General features: G+C 42.4%; 1 protein-coding gene across 4 annotated transcripts in view; it reads right to left on the reverse strand.

Annotated features, from left to right (window-relative positions):
• Window positions 1-27,611, reverse strand: part of NEDD4L (NEDD4 like E3 ubiquitin protein ligase) — a 354,125-nt gene extending 326,514 nt beyond the window's left edge. For 3 of the 4 annotated variants that reach the window (XM_064379096.1, XM_064379092.1, XM_021672041.2), the window contains exon 1: window positions 26,248-26,266. Coding sequence is in view for 1 of the 4 variants with exons in the window: in XM_064379091.1 (XP_064235161.1) it covers window positions 27,551-27,598 (48 nt within the window). In the remaining 3 variants the exon portion in view is untranslated. Of the gene's footprint in view, window positions 1-26,247; window positions 26,267-27,550 lie in introns of those variants that run through there. The other variant, XM_064379091.1, reaches the window with a different exon arrangement.
• Window positions 27,612-27,837: the final 226 nt, after the last annotated feature.

Below are 27,837 nucleotides of genomic sequence, written 5' to 3' on the forward strand. Positions count from 1 at the left end.
ACCAGGGACAAGAATCTGTTTTATTCTTCAAAACAAATTATCATTCCTTACTTTGGAATCATTTACTCAATTTTAGTGTCTCACGCCATCGATCAAGAAGATACTTTTTGATACCCTCAAATTGCCCATGATCATCTCTATGGCTTTGTTCTTCACCGTGTTATTTATCTTTAAAATTTCTACTTCATTAAAAAATTTTTAGCATGATTTTGGGAGGATAAGAGCAAAATGACAGAATACAAGTAGTGAGAATGGGAGGAAACGTCTGTTATGTCTGACATCAATGGAAACCTCAGCTCTCCTGTTAGATGAGATGTGCACTCATGGCCCTATGGCTCACACTGCCCTTTTAACAAATCTCCTCATTCAGGAATGTAGGGATGCTCCAATGCTGCTCCCTCAATCCAGGAACAGGGAAGCAGACCCTGCCAGTGGCAGTCCAGTGGACACAGAAAATCCTATGCAGAATTTTGGAATTCTACACGGAGTACAAACACCTGAAGTTTGCACAAGCCAGATATTTCAGCTAAAAGCAGTGCTTTACTAACACCTTAGGTGTGTCCGGATGTGCTCTTAACTGTATATTATTTTAAAATACGTTTCATTGAGATTTCATATACCATAAAGTTTGCCCCACTGAAATGTATTCATTTTTAATATATCTCCAAAGCTATGCATCTATCACCATTAGCTAATACCAGAAAATTTTTCATCACCCCAAAGGAAACTCTATATCCATTACCATCACACCCCATTCTCCCCTCCCACCAGCCTCCAGCAAATATTAATACTAATCTACTTCTGGTCTCTGAATTTGCTTATTCCTGACATTTCAAATAAATGTGTGGCCTTTTGTGTCTGACTTCTTTTATCTACTATACGTTTTCAAGGTTCATCAATGCATTTATCTGAGCTCCATGTTTTAATGACTGAATAATATCCCATTGTATGGCTATACCATATCTTCTTTATCCATTCATGTCCTGATGTTCCTGCCAAAAAACAACTGACTGTAAAAGTAAGGGTCTGTTTCTGGACTCTCAATCCAATTCCATTGATCTCTATGGCTATCCGCGTAGTAGTACCACATTGTCTTGATAACTGTAGATTCATAGTAAAGCTTTGAAACTGAGAACTGTGAGTCTTCCAGCTTTGTTCTTTTTCAAGATTGTTTTGGTTATTTTGGGTCCCTTGCATTTTCATGTGAGTTTTAAACTAAACTTGTTAATTTCTAAAAATAATAATAATAATAATAATAATAAAGCCAGCTAGGATTTTGTAGGTATTGCACTCCATCTGTAGATCAAGTTGGGGAGTATTAGCCATATTAACAATGTAAGTCTTCTAATCCATGAACATGGGATGTCCTTTCTTTTGTTTTTTAGGTCTTCTTTACTTTCCTTCAAGAATGTTTTATAGTTTGTGTACAAATCATAAACTTATTTTATTAAACTTATTCCCAAGTATTTTATTCTTTTTGATACTACTTTATCATTTAATTATTAATTTCTGGATCCTTCAATGTTCTTGTATGTACAATCTTGCTAAATTCATTTATTAGTTCAAGTTTTGTGTCTGTATATGCAGATGCCTTACAATTTTTCATATATAAGATGTCAACTGTAACTAGAGATAGTTTACTAATTACAGTTCATCTCTATTACAATCTCAAGGCTTTTATTTATATATATATATTTTACTTTTACTAATTGTCCTAGCTAGAATCTCCAGTATAATGCTAAATAGAAGTGGTGAGAGTGACTACCCTTGTCTCACTCATAATCTTAGGAGAATGCATCCAATTTTTCACCATGAAGTATGATGTTAGTTGTGAGTTTTTCATAGATGGTCTTCATCAAATTGTAGAAGTTTCCTTCTATTCCTAGTTGTTTTCATCAAGAAAAAGTACTGAATATTCTCAAATGATTTTTCTGCACTTATGATCAAATTATTTATGATCATATTATTTATGTTCATCTCATGTGGATCATGTGGTTTTTGTCTTTTATTCTATTAATATGACATATTACATTGAGTGGTTTTGCTATGGTAAACCAAGTTTTCATTCCTGGGATAAATTCTACTTTGTCATGGTATACAATCTTTTTTTTATGTTGCTGGACTTAGTTTGCTAGCACTGCATTGAGGATTTTTGCCTATATATTTATAAGGGATACTGTTCCGTAGTTTCCTTGTGATGTCTTTAGTTTGGTACCAGGATAATTATAAAATAAATTAGGAGGTGCTGCTTCTTAATTTTTTTAAGGAGTTTTTAGTAATACTTGGTAGAATTTACCCAGCAAATTTACCCAGTAAACCATGTGAGCCCAGTGTTTTCATCGTGGGAGGTTTTCTGATTGCTAATTCAATCTCTTTACCTGTTATTGGCCTATTCAGATTTTCAAATTCTATAGTCCGTTATGGTCATTTGCATCTATATGAATTTGTATAAATTGTATTTAGGTTATCTAATTTGTTGGCATACAACTTGATATGGTTTGGCTGTGTCCCCACCCAAATCTCACCTTGAATTGTGATAAGCCCCATGTGTCAAGGCCAGGGCAAGGTGAAGATAACTGAATCATGGGGACAGTTTCTCCTATACTGTTCTCATGGTAGTAAGTCTCATGAGATCTGTTGGTTTTACAAATGGGAGTTTCCCCGGCACAACTCCCATTCTTGCCTGGTGCCATGTGAGACATGACTTTGCACCTCATTTGCCTTCTGCCGTGATTGCGAGATCTCCCCAGCCATGTGGAACTGTGAGTCAATTAAACCTCTTCCTTTATAAAATTACACAGTCCCAGGTATGTCTTTATTAGCGGTCTGAGAACAAATACACAACTATTCATAGTATACTTTCCTTTTTGCCCCTTTACCTCTTCACTCTTCTGGGACTCCCATTATGGGTATGGTTATGATGTCACACAGGTTCTCTAAGGCTTTGTTCATTTCTCTATTCTCTTCTTTTTGCTTTTCAGACTGAACTATTTCAATTGAACTGTCTTCCAGTTCACTGATTCTTCTGCCAGTTCATATCTGCTGTTAAGCCCCTCCAGTGAATTCTTCATTTCAGTTACTAGAGTTTACGACTCCAGAATTTTTATTGATTCTTTTTTAAAAAATAATCTCTACTTCTTTATTCCCACTTTCTGTTTGGTCACCCAATTTTTTCTTTTTTAAGAGACAGAGTCTTGCTCTGTCACTCAGGCTGGAGTACACTGGCCTGATCGTGATCATGGCTGCAGCCTCAAACTCCTGGACTCAAGCAATCCTCCTGGCTTCAACCTCCCAAGCACATTTTCATCTGATTCTTTAGACATGCTTTCCTGTAGCTATTTGAACATAACTTTCATAGTGACTTGAGTTTTTTTTTTAAGTATGCCCAACATCTGAGCTTCATCAAAGACAGTTTCTTAGAAACTAGACAGAAACTAAGGAATTTTTTTTTAACCTGTGTATAGCACATACCTTCCTGTTTCTTCAGATGGCTTCTAATTTTTGTCAAAGACTAGAAATTTTATCTAATACAATGTGTCAATTCTAAAAATCAAATTCGTCACCCTATTCCAGGGTTTGTTTTGTTGCTCTCTGATTAGTGATTTTCAGGAACTAATTCTATAAAGTCTGTTTTGATTTTTTGCTTGCCATGTGTGGCCACTGAAGACTCTTTGTTGAGTGGTTTGCTAGTAACTGGACAAAGATTTCCTTACATGCCTTGAACTAATAGATCCATGAAGGATATAGAAAATCCACAATCACTGCCTTCTATCCAGCCAAACTTTCTCCCAGGGGACTCCCTGGGACTGCTTCCTAAAACTGAGCTAACAAGATAATTAGAATCTCGAATACTTTTAGTCATCAGTTTCCCACATTACCAAAGCACTACTGGCTTCAGCATCTGAAAGTTGATTCCTGGTGAGATAACCTAAATTTCAGTTCTAACACTGGTAGAGCTCAGCGACTTGCAGAGTTGCGGAGATCAAAGCTTTAACAACTGCACTCACACACTGTTGACACTTGTCGAAGAAGGGCATAGGGAGCTGGTTATCCCTTCTGATAAACCATTCAATAGAAGAGTAACAAGGAACCACAGGAGAACACATCTTTTATTTTTCTTATTTTTTGGAGACAGAGTCTCACTCTGTTGCCCAGGTTGGAGTGCAGTGGTGGGATCTTGGCTCACTACAACATCTGCCTCCTAGGTTCAATCAATTCTTGTGCCTCAGCCTCCCTAGTAGCTGGAACTACAGGTGTTCACCACCACACCTGGCTAATTTTTATGTTTTTAGTAGAGACGTGGTTTTGCCACGTTGGCCAGGCTAATCTTTAACTCCTGACCTCAAATGATCCACTCACCCTTAGCCTCTCGAAGTGCTGGGATTACAGGCGTGGGCCACCATGCCTAGCCAGAAACCCTTCTTTTCAAAAGGAGCATGAAGGACCTGGAGGCTCCGCTTTGACCCATAAACAGAGTATTCCCACCCACTCAGGGTCAGGGCTGGACCATGGCCACCCACTGACATCTCTGAAGCTTCCCCTATGTCTCCTGCAGAGCAACTTTGAATAAATGGATACCAAGCAACCCAAGACAGTAATTTAGAGAAACGCTCACTTTTTTCTGAGTAGTCCAAAATCATATTTTCTTTCCTCATCTAGCTCTCTCACTTTGCAAGTAAATCATTTTTCCATCTGCTGAGACTAAAAGCAAATCATGTTTGAGAACAGAGATGTTTCTGTCCTTCATGTTTAAGAAATCTGAGAGTTCAAGATCGGTCTGGGCAACATAGCAAGACCTCGTCTCTAAGAAAAAACAATTCGCTGAGTGTGGTTGCACATGTCTGTAGTCCCAACTACTCAGGAGGCTGAGGAAGGAGGACTGCTTGAGCCTAAGAGGTTGAGGCTGCAATGAGCTATGATCGCACCGCTGCACTCCAGCCTGGGTGACAGAGTGAGACCTTATCTCAAACACAAACAAAAAATCTGTGTCCCTACTCCCAAACAGTGCAATCTCATTTCACCTTCTGGAAGTCCCAGCCCTTCAAAGCCCAATTCCCAACCTCGACACAGAAGCACCTGCATTCCCCGCTGCTGCCACCAGCTGTCATCTCAGGTCCTACCATTCCCGGGCCAACCAAGACTGCCAGCTTCCCAGATCACCTCATCTCACCTTCCATCTGCATGACACTGTACAACATTCCTTTCTCCAGCTCCCACTCCTCAAGTGCTCCACTGGGACACAAATCATACATTACAAAGAACAACGTATGTGGGCAACTACGGAAGCATTAAAAGTCTGCCAAAGTCCTCAGCAAGCTAGTCCTCTTACTTCCTAGCTCACACTTCCATTTCTCAGTTGTGAGACCCAATTCCATGGAAACTACAAATGTACCAGGTAATCCAAGTGTGTCCTCACAGGCCCCCCATGCCACCTCCGCCGAGCAGCTCTCTCCACCCCACCCCAGCCCCAACCATTGCTTTAAGCAGAAAATGCTAAATCAACTCATTCCCTGATAACCACTTAAATGAGAATAGGAAAAGGATATGAGGCAGCTGAGTGGCTGGACTAGGATTCTAAATGATTTCTCTTGCTTTTCACTCTTCAAAGCCTGAGGTCACTATGGTACTAGATATGTATGTACATTGACCAAATTAAATTCAAACACTTGAAAAGAATGGTATTTGAGTTTGGACTTTCATCCAGTCTTGTTTAAACTAGGACTGAATTCTGCTTAACTGGTCAAAACCATAACCCAGTACCCTAATTCTTCAGTTTGCTCCTATGGAGCTAAGTTTCGTTATGCTTCTCCTTTCTTCTGCTGCTCTTTCTTGGCAAAACCCAAAACTCATTAAAGTTCACTTTGAGAGTTCAGGGATGAAGCATTTAAATTGATAAACTAATATTAAAAAATACTTTTGAAATGACAAATTCTGCATTACAATGTGGATGTGTATGAGGGTGATATGGTTTAGATTTCTGTCCCAACCCAAATCTCCTGTGGAATTGCGATCCCTAGTGCTGGAGGAGGGGCCTGGTACAAGAAGACGAGATCATGGGGGCGAATTTCCCCCTCGGTGTTGCTTTTGTGATAGTGAGTCCATGCTTGGTTATTTAAAAGTGTGTGGCACCCCACTCCCCTTCCTCCTGATTCTGCCATGTAAGATATGTTTGCTTCCTCTTCGCCTTCCCTCGCAACTGTAAGTTTCCTGAGGCCTCCCCAGAAGCAGAAGCCTGTACAACCTGCAGAATCATGAGCCAATTAAACCTCTTTTCTTTATAAATTACTCAGTCTCAGGTATGTCTTCATACGAGTGTAAAAACAGCCTAATACTGAGAGGATCTAAATTTACAAACTGCACAAAAATAAACCCATCCCCAAACAAGCTTCAGCATTCAATTAGAACACTCAACCAGTTATCTAATTTCCTTGTGCATAGAAATGTGTCCAAAGTTAAACTCAGAACCACCTAACTTCTATGCAAAGGGAGGTTTCCAAAAAGGCTTTGTCCAGAAAATGTCATGAGATGTAACTGCAAATGGATATGTAACTTAAGTGACTATTGGGGGAGAAAAATGTGCAGACATTTCTACTGTACAGAAATCCAGCAGTAATTTCTGTGATTTCATTTAATCTACCAAGTTTCCTTCCTGATGCTAACTCTATGAGATATGACTACTAAAGAGTATGACTGATCATTTCTGAATATTCTTTAAACATTAAGAACTTCATACGCCATTACTGCCGCCTTGGGACTCTAAACACTTATTTTAGCAGTAAGCTATCATTCAATACCTTCCAGAATCTTCTCTACTACAGTATTTGCCTTTGAAGCCTGTTTCCCATTACACCCAGCACTCTGTGTGATAGCAAACATGTTTTTTCCCAGGGAATAAACTTAACTTGTAGAAATGCTTGAAAGCCAACCATAATGACTAAGGTAAGTGTTCAACTTGGTTAGGGCCATTTGAATGAGATGTTTTCATAAGTTAATGAGACTAGTATGGTTCGTAAACTCGCTAACAAGGCAGTTTTGACAGAGTAAGGATGACCAATAACTGCACAGACCCATGGGTGCCTGATTAAGAGTAAACGCAGTCTACCAAGAAGCCACTTTGAATGGCAATGCTCATCTGCCTGGGTACCATAAGGCATATCTCTTTAAACAATAAATAGGTTGTTCCTTATTTTACTGTCATCACTGGCTAAAGAAAGCAAACAGTAAAAAATTTTTAAAGGCAAGAATACCAAAGCTAGACAGGAAACTAATGCAACTATAAGCATGGCAGTGGAGACACCAGCAGCACGGCGAGCGGTGTACGAAGAACCGAGCCCCACTTTGCCAGGCACTCTAGAGACAATAATTGATTTTTGTTTGCCTTTAAAAAATACAACAAAAGCAATTACCACTTGGAAGCTAAGCAAGGTCATCTGATGGTGACAATGAAAAAACGGTTGCTAAAGACTGGAAAGATCAGAGACGAAGTAAATTGTATTAATTTGCCAGAACAATTTTCAGTACCAAGCTGTCTGTGAAAGTAAAGACAAGGCTGCAAGATTAAACAGCAAGAAATGCACAAGATGTTTCAGATCTAATGAACAATCTCAATATAGATAAGGGACTGGGGTCAGGTGATAGTCATTTATATTCTGAAGAAGCAGAGCTATGTATTTATTGGTAGCACCTGTGAGCAAAATAAATGCGCCATCTGAAGAGGCTCCACTGCAGCAGGAAGGTTTTTCCCTCCCTGCATATGACTTTTGTTTTTTAAGAAATGGGATTAGCCGGGTGTGGTGGCTCACACCTGTAATCCTAGCACTTTGGGAGGCCGAGGCAGGTAGATCCCCTGAGGTTGGGAGTTCGAGACCAGCCTGACCAACGTGGAGAAACCCTGTCTCTACTAAAAATGTAAAAAATTAGCCAGGCATGGTGGCAGGTACCTGCAATCCCAGCTACTCAGGAAGCTGAGGCAGGAGAATTGCCTGAACCTGGGAGGCAGAGGTTGCAGTGAGCCAAGATCGCACCATTACACTCCAGCCTGGGCAACAAGAACGAAAAAAAAAGAAAAAAGAAAGAAAGTAAAAAAGAAATGGGATCAAGCTATGTTGCCCAAGCTGGTCTCAAACTCCTGGCCTCAAGCAATCCTCTCTCCTCCCAAAGGGATGAGTCATCATGCCTGGACAGGCTATGACTTCTCTGAGAGCTAAGACCACTCCTGGCACAGGAAGCTATAGCAATTATGATCTTAATACGCTAACTGGCATATTTTAGATCATCTACACAACCACTTTATGCAAATGAGTACTTCCCCATGATTTCTGGGGCTTCAATCGGCCCTGGTATTCAGGATCAAGATACCAACAGTAATTCTGCTGTGTCTCCAGCTAACATAACTTTAGGTCAAACATGTCTTCATGCTCTAGCACATGGTACAAAAGAAGTATGATTAAAGGAAAACAGTGTAAGTCATCACCAACTGGCACAGGATCGGTCAGGAAAGGAAAACTTATCCTAGCAGCCATGACTTCCTGAGCACAGATGATACATTAACAAAATAGCATCACCTGTCACATTAAAATCATGCTGTTAATTTGAATGGTATTCGTTTGGGAATTAGATTTCTAACAAATTTGTATGTTTGTTACGGCGTTACGGTGATAGCTATGCTGATACATACCAGCTATAAACATCCTTGTTCTTTTTATGTTTGGATGTATTTTAAGAAACATTATAATAAAAATAATTTAAGGCAACATGGCTTTTCACCAATGTTTTCTCTCTAAAGGAGGTCTACCTTATTGAAATTTAACAAAAACTACTACACTATCTCAAATAGCCAGCTGCCCTCCCACTGCAGAAAAGGAAATACGTCACTAATTGTTCTTCCCAAGAAAAGCAGTATTAGAATAAGGTACTCCTTCAAGAGAAATTTTGGAGTAGGAAGATAAAAACATAACACAATTAGTTAAGCATTGAGTAATATTAACATCAGTATAATAGATAAAACATGTATTTTTAGGTTTGCTCTTCAATACTGGGCTGAATTTAGAGAGTTCTTCTAACTCACTCACCCTAGCCAGGTGTGGTGGCTCATGCCAATAACCCCAGCAATTTGGGAGGCTGAGACAGGATGACTGCCTGAGCCTAGGAGTTCGAGACCAGCCTGGGCGACACAGCAAGAACTTGTCTCTACAAAAAATAAATATAAACAATTAGCCAGGTATGGTGCCTGTAATCCCAGCTACTTGGGAGGCTGCTGGGAGAGGATCGTTTGGACTTGGGAGGTCAAGGCTGCAGTGAACCGTGATAACGCCACTGCACTCCAACCTGGGCAACAGAGTGAGATCCTGTCTCAAAAAAAAAATCAACCCTTCAACATTTTTGTCAAAATTTTCTATTGTTACTTTCATGCTGTACACATGTGACTATGAACATGGACTCTGAAAAGCAGCAGCCGCGCTTGAGAGCCATACCGTGGTCCCATCTAGGCTGGCTACCAACTACATTTAGATGACAGCAACAAATAGCAAAAAGTTTTAAGCTCTCCTTTTCTCCATTTTTAATCTGATTTTGTATTAATCTGTGCCATAATTAAAACATAAACTCAGCATTTATCTCTCACAACATAAAGCTTGAGGCCCTGTTTGTTTACCAAGCTCCATGATCGGATTCCACCACGAAATGCCCCTCTAAGCATCTATTTTCTAGCAGACTAGAAGGTGCAGCAAACAAGTTCCCCTCAAAGCACCACCACCTGAGCTGGCACCTTTTAGGAGCACATCCTCCACAGGTGAAGTACAGAAACCTCACACTCACCAGATGGTCCCAACAGCCCAAGTGCACCTGGGTACTGCGTGATCAAGCAAAAAATAAGACCTGGGACCGACACCAAGACTTCGTTTCACAAAGAGAAATCACAGGTGCAAAACAACGATCTCAATCTCAACAAAGCAGCCTTCTTCAGAACACCATCCAAAGACTAGCTTAAAATACACATATAACTTTGAAAATACCAATCATGAGATATTGGAGAACTCTGCCCCTAAAGCTCTAACATCATGGATCGCCAAAGGCGGCTGCTACATACATCCAGAATCTTCCCAGAACTGGACAATAATCAGTAAAATTGGAGAGTAACAAAGAAACCTTCCTATTTAGAGCTACATATCATTCTAGCCCTCTAATCATTCTAGACTAAAACAAATTCCCAAAAGGGCTCCTTACCTCCAGCAAATCAAAATATTTTCAATAGTTCAGCTACTTTTAAATCCAGAGTGGTCCTACATCATCTTCCAAATTCCCCTTTTCCTCTTATCCCTTCCCAAAGGGATAATTAATTTGAGAAGCTTGCCATAGTTCATATCCACAGGGAAAAAAACTTTTAAGTTATAAATTTTACACTTTATCTTAATTATAACAATATTTTTTAAAGGAAAAGATGGTAAATATTCCCATATTTATAACTGCAAGAGAAAGCCAACGTCTAAAGGAGATTTCTTTGAACTACCCACTGCAAGTCCTTCAGGATTGAAAAAAATCGATCCTATGTACAGCTGACTATAAATAGCCACCTTCCTTCCTGCCTCCTCTAGTCTGGAGCCACCACTACAGAAAGAAAAAAAAAAACCTCAGTCCAATGTGCATCTTCCTTGATATCACGTGAGACATGAAGCAGCAGGGTGAACGGAAGGAGTAGAGTTTGACATCTCGAAGACCTGCATTCAAATTCTGGCTCTAACACTTACTAGCTGCAGAACTTTGGCCAAGTGACCCATGCTCTCTAAGGCTCAGTTTTCTTATCCGAAAAACAGGAAAAATCATATTTATGATCTAACATGACTGGCTCATGGATCCAATTTGATAACCATGTAAAACTGATACTACACTACAGCAGGGTTCTCAACCTCAGCAGCATTTGGGGCGAGATCATCACTGTGGGAGCTGTCCTGTGCCATATAAGATCTTCTGCAGCATCTCTGGCCTCCACTTTCCAGATGTCAGAGGCATCTCCTAAGTTGTGACAATCAAAAATGTCTCCAAGCAGCTGAGTGCAGTGGCGCATCCTGTAATTCCAGCACTTTGGAAGGCCGAGGCAGGTGGATCACCTGAGTTTGAGACCAGCCTGGCCAACATGGTGAAACCCCATTTCTACTAAAAATACAAAAATTAGCCAGGTGTGGTGGCAGGCACCTGTAACCTCAGCTACTGGGGAAGCTGAGGCTGGAGAATCACTTGAACCCAGGAGGCGAAGGCTGCAGTTAGCCAAGATCGCACCATTGCCTGGGCAACAAGAGTGAAACTCCATTCCAAAAAAAAAAAGTCTCCAGGTATTGCCAAATGTCCCCTAGAGGAGAAGAAAGGGTGCACGACAGGCTCCAGTTTAGAACCACTGTACTAAGTATTTAATAAAGGTAGGTTTCTTCCACTCCTCCCATCTACCTAGTCCTCTGAAGTAACCTAGGGATTATTCTAGACATCTCCCTTATTTTGTACCTGATCAATTAGTAACCAAATTCAATGCAATCTGCCTCCTAAATACCTCCTGCCTTCATCCCCTGGCTCATTTGCATTGTCATCACCACCACTTCCGCCTGGACAGCTCTGTAACTGCCGAGGGTTGTCCAACTCAAATCCAATCTCCCCAAAGCTGCATGGTGAGCTTTAGAAAAGCCCGGATTGCCAGGCCCAATGGCTTGCACCCGTAATCCCAGCGACTCAGAAGGCTGGGATGGGAGAATCATCTGAGGCCAGGGGTTCGAGACCAGCCTGGACAACATACTTAATAATTAATTAGAAAAGCCCAGATCTCAACAGGTTTCTCAAGATGCCTCAAACAATACAGTCCCAGCTCCTTGTTTAGGTCCACAAAGCTGCTGACATCCAGCCACTTCTTCCTTTAGCTTTTACAGTCTGGCCGCCCAGGCCTCAGCTGTGCCTTCTCCACCCCACCCCCACCTTCCACCAGCCCCTGCTTGAAGAACTCCCTGACACACCACAGCGTGATGGTTCCACTCTGGGTGTCTATTGCCAGGCTGCTTGTTCAAGTCCTGGCTCAGTCATTTACTATTAGTTCTGTGACCCTGGGCAAGTTATTTAAGCTCTTTATACCTCGGTTTCCCCACCTATAAAATGATAGCACCTACCTCAAAGGGCTATTGTGAGGATTTGTGTTGGTTTATTAAAATGTTTATTTATTTTAATTGATGAAAACTGTATAGTCTATCATGTACAAGTTATTTTGAAATATGTACACACTATGGAATGGTTAATTTGAGCTAATTAACCTATGCATTACCCCACATACTTACCAAGTTTGCATACGAAGAACATTTAAAATCTATTCTCCTGGCAACTTTGAAGAATAAATTGTTACTAGAGTAAAATTCTCAGGAATGACACAGACTAGAAAATAGGAGGAGGGGCTGAGCGTGGTGGCTCACACCTGTAATCCCCAAACTTTAGGAAGCCAAGGCAGGAGAAACACTTGAGCCTGGCCAACAAAGTGAGATCCCATCTCTTAAGAAAAAAGAAACAAAGAAGGAGAGAGAAAGAAAATGGGAGAAGTAATCTATATTGCATAAACAAATTAGAACTCTTAAAAGACTGTTTTTTCTTTAACCAACTGACCTCATAACTGTCTAACCAGAGATCATCACTACAATGGTTCACACCTGTAATCCCTGAACTTTAGAAAGCCAAGGTGGGAGAAATGTTTGAGCCCAGGAGTTAGAGGCCAGTCTGGCCAACATAGTGAGATCCCATCTCTTAAGAAAAAGAAAGAGAAAGAAAATAGGAGGAGTAATCTATATTGCATAAACAAATTAAAAGTTCAAAAAGACCTTTAAAAAGATGTTTTTTCTTTGACCAACTTACCTCATGGCCATCTAACCTGAGATCATCACTTGAATGGAGTAAACGGTCAAGGGGTCGGATACAGTGCTTGAGACTGGAGATGAATCACTGGGATGTGGCTGTTGCTCTGAGGAGGTGCCTAATCTGTATGAGACAGGCACATAAACGATCCTGCATGGCTGTCAGCAGAGTATTCAGTAGAAATAACTATGCGGGAAGGTGCTATTGAGTCCGGGATGTGAACAGGGATGACTGGAGACACAGAGGGCCCAGCTTTGAACAGTGACCTCTGAGCTAATTCTTAAATAAAAATAATAAAACGCACTAACAAACAGCTGTGATTCTGGATGCCCAGGCTTCATTGATCCCTGAACCCTGTCCAGGCCTGGCTCTCCAGTGGGACAAGTACATCTGTGCTACCCCAAATCCCTTCACTGAATTCCTTCTCTGTTGAATTCATCAGTATCAATTGTTGTTGCCTGGAATCAAAACCCCATCAAAGATTTTATATCAAAAAAGAAAAAAAAAAGATATGCTACAAGAAACTGGAATGGCTGGGAATATGAGGTACTGGTTCACAACTATGGCGTTTCCATTTTGCAAGATGAAAGAGTTCTATGGCTAGATGGAGGTGATGGCTGCACGACAATGTCATGCACATAATGCCACCAAACCATACACTTTAATATGGCTAAGACAGTCAATTTTGTTATATGTATTTTACCACCATTTAAAAAAAATTGCTTTAAATAATTGGAATGGCTGAGTGGAAGGAAGTGGGTACTCAGAGTCCTACAAGCCCAGTTTGGGGAAGTTGCTCATTGTTGATATGCCAGAGAGCAAAAGCAGAGTGGGTTAAACCATCCCTGCTGTCTGTTAGACCCAAACTGTGTGCCTCTTCATTGTAGGCTATTTTCAAGTTGCCTCAAGGCAGATGCAGTGGGGATGAGCAAGGCCATGGGACTTATTGCTAAGACCCAGGAATTCCCAGAACCAGAGACTTCATCTAGGTTAGATCACTGGCTGCCACTACCAGCCCACAGAATCGACTAGATACAAGCAAACCCGGAGGCTGAGTTTTCATGGGAGCAGTTTTGCCAGACATTCTCAGTAAGGCTGGAACAAGCCTGTGGCTATTCAACCTCAAGACAACCAATCCTGAAGCCCCAGACTAATGCCAAGCAGCACCCAAAGGAGCTTTGCCAGTGCCTAGCCCATCCAGGTGCAGCTGCAGAGGACAATGACCAAGGGAGATTCTTACACTGGATGGACTTCAGCAGAGGCAAGCTGCCAGACTGGCTGACCAAAGCAAATACTCCCAGCTGTTCCTATTCAGCCAGCTACCCCATCGTGAGTGTCTCACTTTCCCCTTCTCCATGACTGTAGTCATCCTGTTCTTTCTTGGCCATTGCAGGTTCAATGTTTTGAGAGACATAACCTATTTAGTCATAAATCACCAGATCATTAAAAACAAACGAACAAACAAACAAAAAAACCTCCTTTCAGGTGTAATATTGCCCAGAGATCCTTGCAATACTTATATTCAGGTTACCTCCCTGGGGAAAGGGAGCATGTGCATTTCACGAAGCCTGAAGGTGGATGCATCATCCAAGGTGTGGAACGCAGGGTCACCATGGCTGACTTCACCCCAGCTCAAGAGTAAGGCAAAAAAGGTAATTCTACCTCCTCCTTGCCATGGTGGCTGGTTGCAGGATGAACAGATCTCAGCCTCCGTGGGCCCCGAGACACAAGGGGCCCTTTCTCTTAAGAGAAAGCCACAGGAGGCAGTTCTCTTTCAAGTACATAGTTTAAAAAAAAAAAAAAAAAAAAAAAAGTCATCGCTCGGGCCAGGCACAGTGGCTCATGCCTGTAATCCCAGCACTGTGGAAGGCCGAGGCAGGCGGATCACTTGAGGTCAAGAGTTCTAGACCAGGCTGGCCAACATGGTGAAACCCCATCTCCATTAAAAAGACAAAAATTAGCTAGGCTTCATGGTACATGCCTGTAGTCCCAGCTACTCAGGAGGCTGAGGCAGGAGAATCACTCAAACTCAGCAGGCAGAGGTTGCAGTGAGCTGAGATGGCATCACTCCTGCCTGGACTACAGAGCAAGCCTCTCTCTCGAAAAAAGTAAAAAAATTAAACTAAAAAAAAAAAAGTATAGCTCTGTCAGTGGCAGGCAGCCTAAGACCAAGAAGCCCTAGAAAGAGCCAGGCTGTAGAAGATAAAGCAGAAAAAACAATGATCCTGGTTTCTGAGGCTATCCCTGAGCTGGTGCATTTCCTAACATTTTCTAATTGAGACATCATAAATGAACAACACAACTAGTTCCCATGGCAACTATCAATTATCTTTCACAATATGTGAGCCACCATAAAACACGAATTGAGACGGACCAACTCAAGCCCCACAATTCTAAGACACCATCCACTGTCAGTTGTCAATTTTCGGCAGTGAGGGGAGTGGAGGAGGATGGTGTGAGTGCAAGAAACCTACCAACACTTTAAACACATATCAACTGTAACATGAATTCAGAATTATTAAAACGCTGGGGGTGGGGGCTGAGTGCAGTGGCTCACACCTGCAATCCTAGCACTTTGGGAGGCCGAGGTGGGCGGATCACAAATTCAGGAGATCAAGACCATCCAGGCCAACATGGTGAACCCCGTCTCTACTAAAAATACAAAAAAATTAGCTGGGCGTGGCGGCACACGTCTGTAGTCCCAGCTACTCAGGAGGCTGAGGCAGGAGAATTGCTTGAACCCAGGAGGCGAAGATTGCAGTGAGCCAAGATCAGGCCACTGCACTACAGCCTGGGTGACAGTGTGAGACTCTCAAAAAAAAAAAAAAAGGCTGGGGGAAGGGGACAAGGATAAGTCTGATTAAAAGTAACATGTTGTTTGTCAACTCCACCCTTCTGTTTGGGAAGAGATGTACTCTAGGTCACACCGAACAGTGGCTGGATATTACAGGTAAATTGAAAGAAACAATGAAGAGCTGAGCGCTCAGGGGTGAGTATAGCTATGCAAAGCTATCACCCTGACATCTAAAACTATTCAACACCTTATAGGGTAATGATAAGGTCTGTAACTCAAAACCTAAAAAAACAAAAATAAGGAGAAACAAATTTGAGTCTGATCATGGGACACAATTTTCATAGCACACACACACAAAAATTTAGAGAACCCAAAACACTGCTAACAATGCAAATGACTTTCTTGCAACTGGACTGCACAGAAGGGTGGAAATTCTAACTTAAAGTGCCCACAGTGGAGAGAAATGAAACATCTATTTTGCAAACTGCAAGTGGGAAATAAAACAATTTAAGTCATTTTTTTCTGAAAAATATTCCTTGCTGTAGCCCTCCAACTCCCAACACAGTGGTGAGCTCCTAACAAACCTGAAAATGACCTTGGGATCCTGAGCTACAATTAAAAAAAAAAAGTGTTCAACCAAACAAATGCTGTATCAATATTTGTACTGAGCAAACGCTATAACTTTCACCTGAAGCTTGAAGTACATGTGTTTCAGGGATTTTTGAACTCACTTTTAAACTTACTTTTATATTAAGAAAAAAATGCTTATTGTAGAAATATAGAAAATACATATTAAGCAAAACACAAGACAATAAAAAATTACCTATAATCCCCTTTGCTCAAAGATAACCTTTGTTAACATGCTGGAATATATCCTTAGTCAGTTGTTTTTTTTCTCCTTTTATAGAGACAGAGTCTCACTATGTTGCCCAGGCTGGTCTTGAACAGGAGGTTCAAGTGATCCTCCCACCTCTATCTCCCAAAGTGGTCGGACTACAGGCGTGAGCCACTGTGCAAAGCCCCTAGTCATTTTCTCTACATGTAAACACTTTAACCCACAATAGGATTCTACTGCATCACTGTCTTGTAACCTACTTTTTCTATTTAATATTATGCTGCTGACGTCTTCATGGTATTAAATATTCTTCAACACTGCCCCACCCCACCCATCACTCCCACAGCTGCAGTATACTCTTCTGTACCTCACTTCTCAAAAGGAGAAAAAGCTCTTACTCCTGCCTTAAAGTGTTCTCTTTAGTAGTAATATTAATAATATTCACTGAAAATTAAGGCATCGATTCCAAAGGCAGGCTCAGCCTTCATGGCACATACCACTTTCCCAAGAATCAGAATAAGCATTCCCTAGAACTCAAAGTCAACATGGAAAGTTCAGTGCTTTATAGATGGAGCTCAATCCAAAAACCACATTCATTTATCTTCTAGTGTTACTAACAAGTGGGGAAGAGATACAGCCAATTCGAAGCTTAAAAACCAAGTTACTGACCATAATTATGGCTGCATCCAATTGTCACACACAATGTGTGAAGCATAAAAGGAATGCGAGCAAGAAGGATAATAGGAAGCAAACTGATTTTCAGTCTTTCAGTCTTGCTTTTTCTTTTTCTTTCTTTTCTTTTTTTTTTTTTTGAGAAGGAGTTTCACTCTTGTTACCCAGGCTGGAGTGCAATGGCGCGATCTCGGCTCACCGCAACCTCTGCTTCCTGGGTTCAGGCAATTCTCCTGCCTCAGCCTCCTGAGTAGCTGGGATTACAGGCACGCACCACCATGCCCAGCTAATTTTTTGTGTTTTTAGTAGAGATGGGGTTTCACCATGTTGACCAGGATGGTCTCAATCTCTTGACCTCGTGATCCACCCGCCTCAGCCTCCCAAAGTGCTGGGGTTACAGGCGTGAGCCACCGCGCCTGGCCTCTTTTTCTTTTTCTTTTGAAATGAGGTCTCATTCTGTTGCTCAGACTGGAGTGTGGTGATGCAATCATTACTACTGCAGCCTTGAACTCCTGGGCTCAAGTGATCTTCCCACCTGGGCCTCTCAAGTAGCTGGGACCACAGGCATGCACCACCATGCCCAGCTAATTTGTTTATTTTTAATAGAGATGGGGTCTCACCATGTTGTACAGGCTTTGCTTTTTCTTTAAACCTTGCACTCCTTCCTCTAGCCAAAACAAACTGGGCAAGATGAAGTCGGCATGATGAGGACACCTGAAGACAACTCGATTAATAACTGAGAAGGAAAAATAGAGACTAGCAAAGCAAGCGGAATATTCTCCATAAAGTCTCATTCATCAAGTTCTAAGGGTAGCTGGGAGATTCATAAGTTTGTGGAGCCTGTCAGGCTGTGGGACACAAACACATTTTTCTCCATTATTAAATAGTACTGAGTGCTTACTAAGCAAAGTAAATAGATTAGGGTTACTTTCATTTTCTGAAAAACCAAAGTAACTGCCAGCATTAAGAAAAAAAAGAACTTACACATGTAGATAAAACTAACCCATTCAACACAAACATCTTCAATTAAATAATATTAACAGAAAGGGTCTTCATCTCCTACATTACCTCTGACCCAACGTCTGCCCTCACTGGCCTCCTCACATTAGTGACATCTAACACTCACTTGCCAAAACATAAATCTAAAACTTAACATCACATAGGTCAGGTTAAAAAACTGATTAGCTTTGCATTTTCCAACATTCATTCATAACAGATGTTCAACAGGGGCAAAACCCAGTGTGACTTCCTGACAGCTAGGGATGTGTTGGTCACAGTTCCTAAGTGTATTTCTCGATGTTACAACAGTCTCAATGTTTACCCACAATGGGAATTCCAGCTTTACAACATGCTTTAAAATATACATTATAAGACATGATCCAAAATTGTACCCAAGGAGACCAAAAGCTAAGCCTCGAGTCAGGTTATAAACTGGAAATTAATTAGAATGTAAAAACTGTTCACAAAGGCAAGACTGGGAGGTAGAGATGCAAATCAGGCCCTTGTCACTGCACCACTGGGTCCCCTCAAGACAGGGCACACGGTCTCTGCCTGCTAGACAGGAAGTGAAAACACGCAGAAGCCACTCAAGCAATCCATCAACACATTACTTCAGTGTTCCAGGGAAACTACAGGTCCACTGCAGTCCAGACAAAGAAAGTGACAGGTGATGGGACGTCACCCAAACAGCAAGAGGACAGTTCCCTGAGTTTGTTCATCCTCTTCATGGGACCATCATCCCTACAAGCCCTCCTAAGTTCCACTTTCACAGGATAGATTTCACATCACAGCTTTTTTTCGAGACAGAGTTTCACTGTCACCCACGCTGGAGTGAAGGGGCGTAATTTCGGCTCACCCCATCTCCATCTCCCAGGTTCAAGCGATTCTCCTGCCTCAGCCTCCCAAATAGCTGGGATTACAGCGGTATGCCATCACACCTGGCAAATTTTTGTATTTTTAGTAGAAATGGGGTTTCGCCATATTGGTCAGGCTGGTCTCAAACTCCTGGCCTGAAGTGATCTGCCTGCCCCGGCCTCCCAAAGCGCTAGGATTATAGGCATGAGCCACCATGCCCAGCCACATCACAGTTTTTTTAAACTTAAAACAAAACAAAACAAAAAAACTTCACTTTTGAATGGCCATTTCTCTTGGTGAATAAGAGATATGAAAAGAATACAAAATCTCTTGGTAGATGTTTGCCTGCCAAGAAGTCACTAAACACTCAATTTGATGACAGCAAGGGAAACTGAGAGCACTGCCACTTAACTTGGTGAGTTATCAATACAGGACCGAAGTCAGGGACAAAAAGTCGACTGAAGTGTCAAATTTAAGCTAGTTACCCCAGATACACTTATATAATAAGGCTTTTCTCACCTAATGGCATTACAATAATCAGCACTCAGGTTCAAAACAAAATATTACAATCATAATGAGATTCTATTATTTGTGAAATAAGAGGCCCAGATCTTTACACCACCAAACTCCCTGCTAAAAATTCTGCCACAATCTTACATCAGGAATCAAGAATGTCTCTGCTAATCAAATACCAGTAGTAGTGATAATTATCAGCTCCTTCTCAGAGTCAATAACAGAAAGTTATGGAAGGGTTCACACAGCAGAACTAGGACTATTTAGAAAGTCTCTACTAAATCTAAATCTAGTTTATTTATTCTCAACTCTAAATTATGCCCATTTCCATATTCCAGCAACAAGCAACACCCAAGCCAAGAGTAATATTAAACAGTGCGCAGTACAAACATTGCCACCTATAGTCTGAAAACGAAATACATTTGTTTATATTGTGACCTGGAAAAGAAACAATGTAAAAACAGAAAGTAACATTTTGTCATGCTTCTCTTACCCTTCCTTAACCCTATTTTAATGGTGATAATACTACTTCTTCAAGGGCAACAATAAAATCTGTTTAATGCAGATCTTGTAACTCAAAATAAAAAATTGGCTCTCAATATTTATTTTCACCATTATATAATTTATATATTATTCTAACCCTCCTTAGCATGGACTACCAAAAGATCAACATACAGTTTGCTTTGCTTTATTATCGGTTAACAAAAATTTCAGTAAGACAGACCCACTTATTCAAATACCTGCAACATCAAAAAGCCTGAAAACTCAAGTTAGGATCTCTTTCTTCTTTTTTTTTTTTTTTTGAGACAGAGTCTCGATTGGTCACCCAGGCTGGAGTGCAATGGCGCAATCTCGGCTCATTGCAACCTCCTCCTCCCAAGTTCAAGCGATTCTCCTGCCTCAGCCTCTCCAGTAGCTGGGGCTCCAGGCATGTGCCACCACACCTGGCTAATTTTTTGTGTTTTCTTTAGTAGAGATGGGGTTTCACCGTGTTAGCCAGGATGGTCTCAATCTCCTGACCTCATGATCCCCCCGTCTCAGTCTCCCAAAGTGCTATGATTATAGCTGTGAGCCACCGAGCCTGGCAGATCTCTTTTTTTCCACTGCTGCTACTCATCTAAGACCGGATATTCAACGGCAACAATACAATCTGTTTAACGCAGATCTTATAACTCAAAATAAAAAATTTAATTGGCTCTTAATCTATCACACATTGCCATATTTTCGCAATACCATTTTAAACATGGCACAAGCAGACAGGTGATTAAATTAGCAATGAGCATAGTTGCTTCCTTTTGAAATGAGTGAAAAGTAATTTAGCAGAAACTCAAGTGTACTGCCGCAATAATGTCACACTCAACCATTCTTAATATTTTTAAATGGTTTTATTTAGATGTAATTCACATACAACACAATTCACCCATTTAAAGGATACAAAACTCAATGACTTTCAGTACGTGTGGCATTATTCCTTAGGGTGTTGTCTGTTTGCTTTTGTTTTCTGAGACAGAGTCTTGCTCTGCCACCCAGGCTGGAACACAGTGGCACCATCATGGCTCACTGCAGCCTCAACCTCCAAGTCATCCTCCCACCTCAGCCTCCCAAGCAGCTAGGACCACAGGTGCGTGCCACACCCAGCTAAGTTTTTGTAATTCTTGTTCAGATGGGGTTTCACCACGTTGCCCAGGCTGGTCTCAAACTCCTGGGCTCAAGTGATCTTCCCACCTCGGCCACTTGAGATTATTCATTTTTCTTGGGAAAATACACCGAACATATTCAGGTACCCCAGAATCCCAAAACAAACTTTCCCAAGTAAGCTTCCTGGTGATGTGGGTACACACTGTATTGAAGAAATGCCTGAGTACCGAGCAGTGGTTTTCATTAAAATTGCATTCTGTAATGGTAAATAATCTGCAATCATCTGAGGATCACCATTTTGTCACTGTCCTCACCCTTTGAGCAAAATTATTACCTTTTTTTTTTTTTTTTGAGACAAAGTTTCACTCTCGTTGCCCAGCCTGGAGTGCAATGGCACTAACTTGGTTCACTGCAACCTCCACCTTCCAGGTTCAAGCAATTCTCCTGCCTCAGCCTCCCAAATAGCTTGATTACAGGCACCTGCCACCACACCAAACTAATTTTTGTATTTTTAGTAGAGATGGGGGTTTCACCATGTTGACCAGGCTGGTCTCAAACTCCTGACCTCAGGTAATCCTCCAGTCTCAGCCTCCCAAAGTGCTGGGATTACAGTTGTGAGCCACTGCACCCAGCCTATTAATATTATTTTTGAACACAGTCTCACTCTGTCACCCAGGCTGGAGGGCAGTGGCACCATCTCAGGTCACTGCAATCTCCGCCTCCAGGGTTCAAGCTATTCTCCTGCCTCAGCCTCCTGAGTACTTGGCATTACAGGTGTCTGCCACCAAACCCAGCTAATTTTAATATTATTACTATTACTATTACTATTATTATTTGCAGAGACAAGGTTACACTATGTTGGTCATGCTGGTCTCAAACTCCTGACTTGAAGTGATCTACCCACCTCAGCCTCCTCAGGTGCTGGGATTACAGATGTGAGCCACTATGTCTGGCCTGAGCAAAATTATTTTTATTCCTCAAAGAAACTGATGCTCAATAATGAAATAAACAATCATAACATTCTGAGTTAATAAAACTAAATATAATGAAAATTAAAATGTCAATGTCTACAAATTCCACAGACACTACATCCTTGATTCTATTCATTAGTCTTTTCATTTTGGAGACAGGGTCTCACTCTGTCGCCCAGAAGAGTGCAATGGAACCATCTTGGCTCACTGCAACCTCTGCCTCCAAGTTCAAGTGATCTTCCCACCTTAGCCTCCCAAGTAGCTGGGACCACAGGCACATGCCACCATGATTGGCTAACTTTTCTGTTTTTTGTAGACATGGGGTTTCACCATGTTGCCCAGCCTGGCCTCAAACTCCTGAGCTCAAGCGATTCACCTGCCTAGGCCTCCCAAAATGCTAGCATTGCAGAAGAGAGCACTGCATCCAGTCCCGAGTCAAATTTTAAAAGAACACGTTATATTCATGAATTTTACAAACTGATTTTAAATGTCAACATAAAAACTAGGCCCTTTTAAGAGTCTGTTTCTCAAATATTACCTACCATGTCCTGGGTATACAGTCTACTATCCAGCATCTAGACCCAATACAGGCACTTGGACTTGGCATGACTGGGCAAGCCTTATCTCTCTTCAGAAAACAGCCTGTTGGCATTCACCTTTAGATCCAAGTAAAATCTAAACCATAATTTCTGAAAGCAATCTTGTCCTCACCATTTTGCACAGCTGCAAAGATGGCACATTGGGTTTCCCAAGTAATCTCTTGAAAATACACACAGGCCACTTTTTTAAAACTAACAACTATTCTTAATCAGTTACAGATGGCTATCCAGTTGGCTACCATCTAGGCCCCCAGTTCCTTCTTTGCTAATGCCTATTTAAGAGCATTTCTCTTTTTCTAGCACTTTTCTCAAACACAGAAAAGCAGAAATCTGACTACTCATTGACTTAAAAGTGTTGAATGATTGGGGATATTGAAACTGATGGCTTGGACTTTTCCCAGGTTCCTAATCACCGTAATTCATCAATTCTAAAGCATGCTTGTTTTCATATTTCAACTTCTCTGAAATAAGGATGCTTCATGAGATGGACAGTATGTCATAACTTGACAGCAATTTTTTTCTCTTAGTGGTACATGAAATAATGGCACATCTTAAAAGTGACAGTATCTTAAAGTGAAAGAAATATGGTTTCCATGCCAAAGGTTAGCCTTAAAGGTTTCTAACAAAGCAGATAATTATATGTAAGTAAAAAAAAACCCCTACGACAACAGAAAGTAGTGGTGACTGCCACCATGGCAGAACCATCTGCCACATCTCAAAGGGCATAAGGCAAGCTACTGACTAGGTTAGAATGTAGCTTCAATTAAGCCAGATTTTCACCATTTTCATGAAATTTCCAAGCTTTAAGACACTCTGGAGACCACAATAAGCAGAGCTCCTGGTCAAACTGGCCCAGCAGCCATCAGTTTGCAACCAGTGGTGTTTATTTCTCTTATATCATCTTGAATAATTCAGCTATTAAGACCTTGCAAGGCATTTGGCAGAAAGGGAGGATTACTCAGCATATTAAAAACTAGGCCTTTCGATTCAAAATACCTGGCTCCATAACTTACTTGTTCTGTGTCCTTATGCAGGTCATGTAACCTTTTTAAGCTTCCATTCCTCATCTGTAAATCACAGCCTACGCCACCGAGTTCTCATGAGAATTAAATGAAATAGTATGTGCACAAGGCTTAGCACTTTGCTCTCATGGCACATCTTAAAACTGACAGCATCTTAAAGTGAAAAAAAAATACGGTATCCATGTCAAAAGTTAACCTTTTAGGTAGGTTATGAAGCAGATAATTATATGCAAATGAGTAGAAAGACCCCTAAACCAGCAGGGAGCCATGGTGACTGGCACCTATAAGCAGCTCTGGCACCTCTCAAAGGACATAATGCAAGCCACTGATTGTGACTAGGCTAGAATGTGGCCCCAACTAAGCCGGATTTATACAACTGGTGGAAGAAGCATTCAAAACTAGCCAACTATCCATGTTTGTATAGGATAAGGACAGAAGGTGTCATTCATCCTATGTGAGCCTGGTCTTCATTTCTATGCCATCTGCCTCCGTTTAACTACTAACAAAATTGTTTAGTGTTTTATCTAATATAAGAAGCTGCCATTCAATCCTAGTATTTTGCTCCGTGAAAAAATCTTTTCAAAAAAAGATACCTTTCTAAGATGGAATAGAAGATTTCAGAAAGTAGCAAAATTCATAACTATGCCAAAATGCACTACAGATTGCCAAAAATAAATAAATAAATAAATAAAAATCCATCAAGGACTCAAGCCAGATACAGAAACTAGTGCAAAGTGTTCTGATTCCAAACCAAATCTGATCTTGAGCCATGAATCAGAAGTTTTGTTAAATTGCTAATCCCTTCACACCAAAAGTCCTTCATCTGCTGATTCTGAATCTGGCTACTTACAGTGACAAGATTCAAATTACAGTAAATATGAATTAGAACTCACCAAAGAAACCTCCATCTGAAACACACAGCAAAAATTAAACAGCACATACATTCACACAAGCAAAGACATCTCAACCCCTTTCTCTCTGCAAAGTGGACAGACCTCTGCTGATTATGCAAGGAACAGCGCCCTCTGCTTTGGCACCCCCGTTTTCTGGGTTCACGCAATGCTTTATCAGCAGTGCAGAGAGCTCAACAGTCTTTATGGATGGGACATAACTAAGCGCACTCCAAACATTTCATGCTTTTCATCCATCTCAAATAAAAATACAAATCTACTTTTAAGAAATGTGGTAGGTAGGAGTGTCCACTTTCCTAAAAGGTTTATGAAGTTACTCTTCTAAATAGTGGTCAAAGTATCTTAATGTGTGATATTCTGCAGCACACCAAGTCTGCGAACTGAAGGGCACCCATATTTAACACCCCTTGGAAGAACAACCCTGCCGTTTGCCTGAGCGGGCATTCTACTTTCAGAGCCTGCTAAAATCTTGCATTGGTTTTTCTTACACATACGAATTCAGGGAGACAAAACAAGCTGTGCAAATTCAACAATTTGCTGTTAATATTCTACGAAGGCATTCCCTGATTCTCTGAAGGGCAACCTGACAGCATGAAACCACCCATGAAAAACAAATACCACTGAAATGTGGAGTCATCAAAACTGCCCGGCTTATTTTTTCACTGGTAGGAGAAAGTTGAAAAAGGAAGACAGATGAGACGCATCTTTTGTAATACAATGTGTGTGGAACCAAACAGTACCAGTAACATGGCAATAAACTGACAACAAAAGGTGGCTTCATTGTCTCTTGCTATTTCCTGTACAGCCCCAAATACGCTTCTAGCAACATGCAGGAGTGAACCCAGTCACATATCAACACACACTCGGACTCTGTTTACATTCCAAGCTTCACTTTCACACTAGACACCAGTTGATGATGATCAGTAGTGACTCCTGTAGACTAAAGCGGCCAGATGTGCTCCAGGTAGACTCTGACACTCCGTGCCAATGTAAATAAAGCACAAACAACAGTGACATTAACGTGATTCATTTATCCAGTTGCACTTTCCAAAACACTCTTAAAATCTTTTTATCGGGAGTTTTTACAAATAATCACCTTATTAAAACATTTTTTAAAAGAACCTAGGATAAAATGCAGCTGTCCTCATCCCCCTAGCACCCCCGCAATACGTCAATCCAAGCAGCCCCTTTGTTTAGGAATGTCCGTGTCTCTACAACTCTGAGAGCTCAGGGCCTGCCCTCTACTGTCGCTAATTAAATGGAGAAGTAGAGGATGCAAGGGAAAGCTCCTGAAAAAGAGAAGCCAGGAAAGAGAGGCGAATCCCCCAAGGTAAATGAAACAACGCTACTTTTCACCTATCCCCAGGTAGCTACACAAAAGGGGAAATTATTTTACAAAAGCACAGCGAGGCAAAATAATCAAACACAAATCACATATTATTTGCATTGTGATCATTCTTTGATCAAATAAATACATCAAGCTTTGCCTAGCACCGCTAAGAACAAAAAATTCATACCCCAAACACCCTCCCCACCCCAAAATACCTCTTTCATTCCACACTTACGTAGCACACATGCACACACACACCACGCCAGGGTAGGAGAGCTGCGGAGAGCGGAACCATAACATGAGCCTGTCTCAGATAATAGCCTTTCTTCCAGCCCCACCCCCATCACCAGAGAAAGAGTTCCCTCTGAAAAGAAAGGAGGGAGGGGAAGAAAGAGAAATCGAGAAAGCCTGAATTTCCAGGCATCAACTTTTCATGAAATGCACAACCAGGATAGGAAATACCTCCCTGCTGAGTAATGCTTCTTGGGTTGTAAATTCACCTCTCAAAAGGGGAGCCAGACCTGAGCGCGCACCCCGCCAGATGGTAAACCACTCCTACCTGCTCCATCCAGCCTGCCTGTCACGCCGCGCCCGCGACAAGCGTCCCACCCCCCTTTTTGGCAGAGCAACATACCAATGAGCCGAGCGTGGCTGGTCGAGAGAGGGCTAAGCAGTGATTTAGCAGGATTGTTTCAAAAGCCGGGAGTGGGAGACAGGGAGGAGAGAGTGAAGGTAAAAACAAAGCCCTTTGCAGTGAAACCGACCGCCTGGGAGGCGTGGCTTATTCATTTGCTTTATTAGTAAAAGAGATCAATTGAGCTTTCCTCTCCCCACCCACCCACCCAGGAGGTGCCGGGCTTTGAATCCTAGGGAGGAAAAAAATGGCAGGGCTGCAAGCTTCCTCCCCAAGTTTCCAGGAGCACCTGCCACCAGCCTTGAACACCTCCCCCACCGAGGCTCCGAAATCCACAATCCTGGCCGCAGACTTTGCAAAACGAGGGGAGGGACACACGCAACGCATCCCCCATTCCCACCGGAATAAGCACGCACAGGTTTCTGAGCGCCTGCTGATCCACACAATTATGAGAGAAAGTTCCAGGGAGAGACGACAGGGCTCCTCCGCAGCCCCGGGTCTCCAGCCGCGCGACCCAGACGTGACAAGCATCATGGACTCCCGGGCTGCAGGGGCGAGAGGCGGAAAGTTGCCCAACAGCCCCGGAGACACTGCTTGGAGAGGAAGGGGGAAGAGAGGCGCGCGTGCCCCCTCCCTCCCCTCCCTAAAGCCGGGAGCGGAGGAGTGAATCCCCAGCTCCGAGGGCGTCGCGCCGCTTTATTTACAAACAATGCGCTCTGCTAGCGGATGGGGGGGGCGGAAGGACCCAAGCTCCCCTCGGTCCCTCTTCGGGGCGCTCCCGCTTTGGGGCTCCCCTGGAGACGCTGGGCAAGAGCGCCCCAGGGGCGGCCCCTTTCCCCTCCCCCTGCAGGCACGGGACAGGAACTCCCCGGGGAGTCCCCGGCAGGAAGAGGGTGCCACTCACCTCGTCTTCGGAAAGTCCATAGACCGGCTCCCCGAGCCCGGTCGCCATGGAGCCGGCGCCCCGCGCGGGGTCCGAGGCGCTCCCGGCGGCTGTGCTGCGGCACGGGCGGGCGTCAGGGTCTCCCCCCAGCCTCCGGGTCCCGCGGGTCCCGCACCCTGCCCCGCACACACCCCGCCGAGTGAGCGGCCGGGTGCGAGCAGGTGAGGGTGCCTGAGCGCGCGCCCCGGCCGCTGCGGCGCCGCTTCCTCCCGGAAGGCTGCGGGACTGGCTGGCCGGCGGCTCCCGAG

The sequence above is a fragment of the Aotus nancymaae genome, unplaced genomic scaffold (assembly GCF_030222135.1).
Source record: "Aotus nancymaae isolate 86718 unplaced genomic scaffold, 86718_ANA_hifiasm-v0.15.2.pri h1tg000020l, whole genome shotgun sequence".
NCBI lineage: Eukaryota > Metazoa > Chordata > Mammalia > Primates > Aotidae > Aotus > Aotus nancymaae.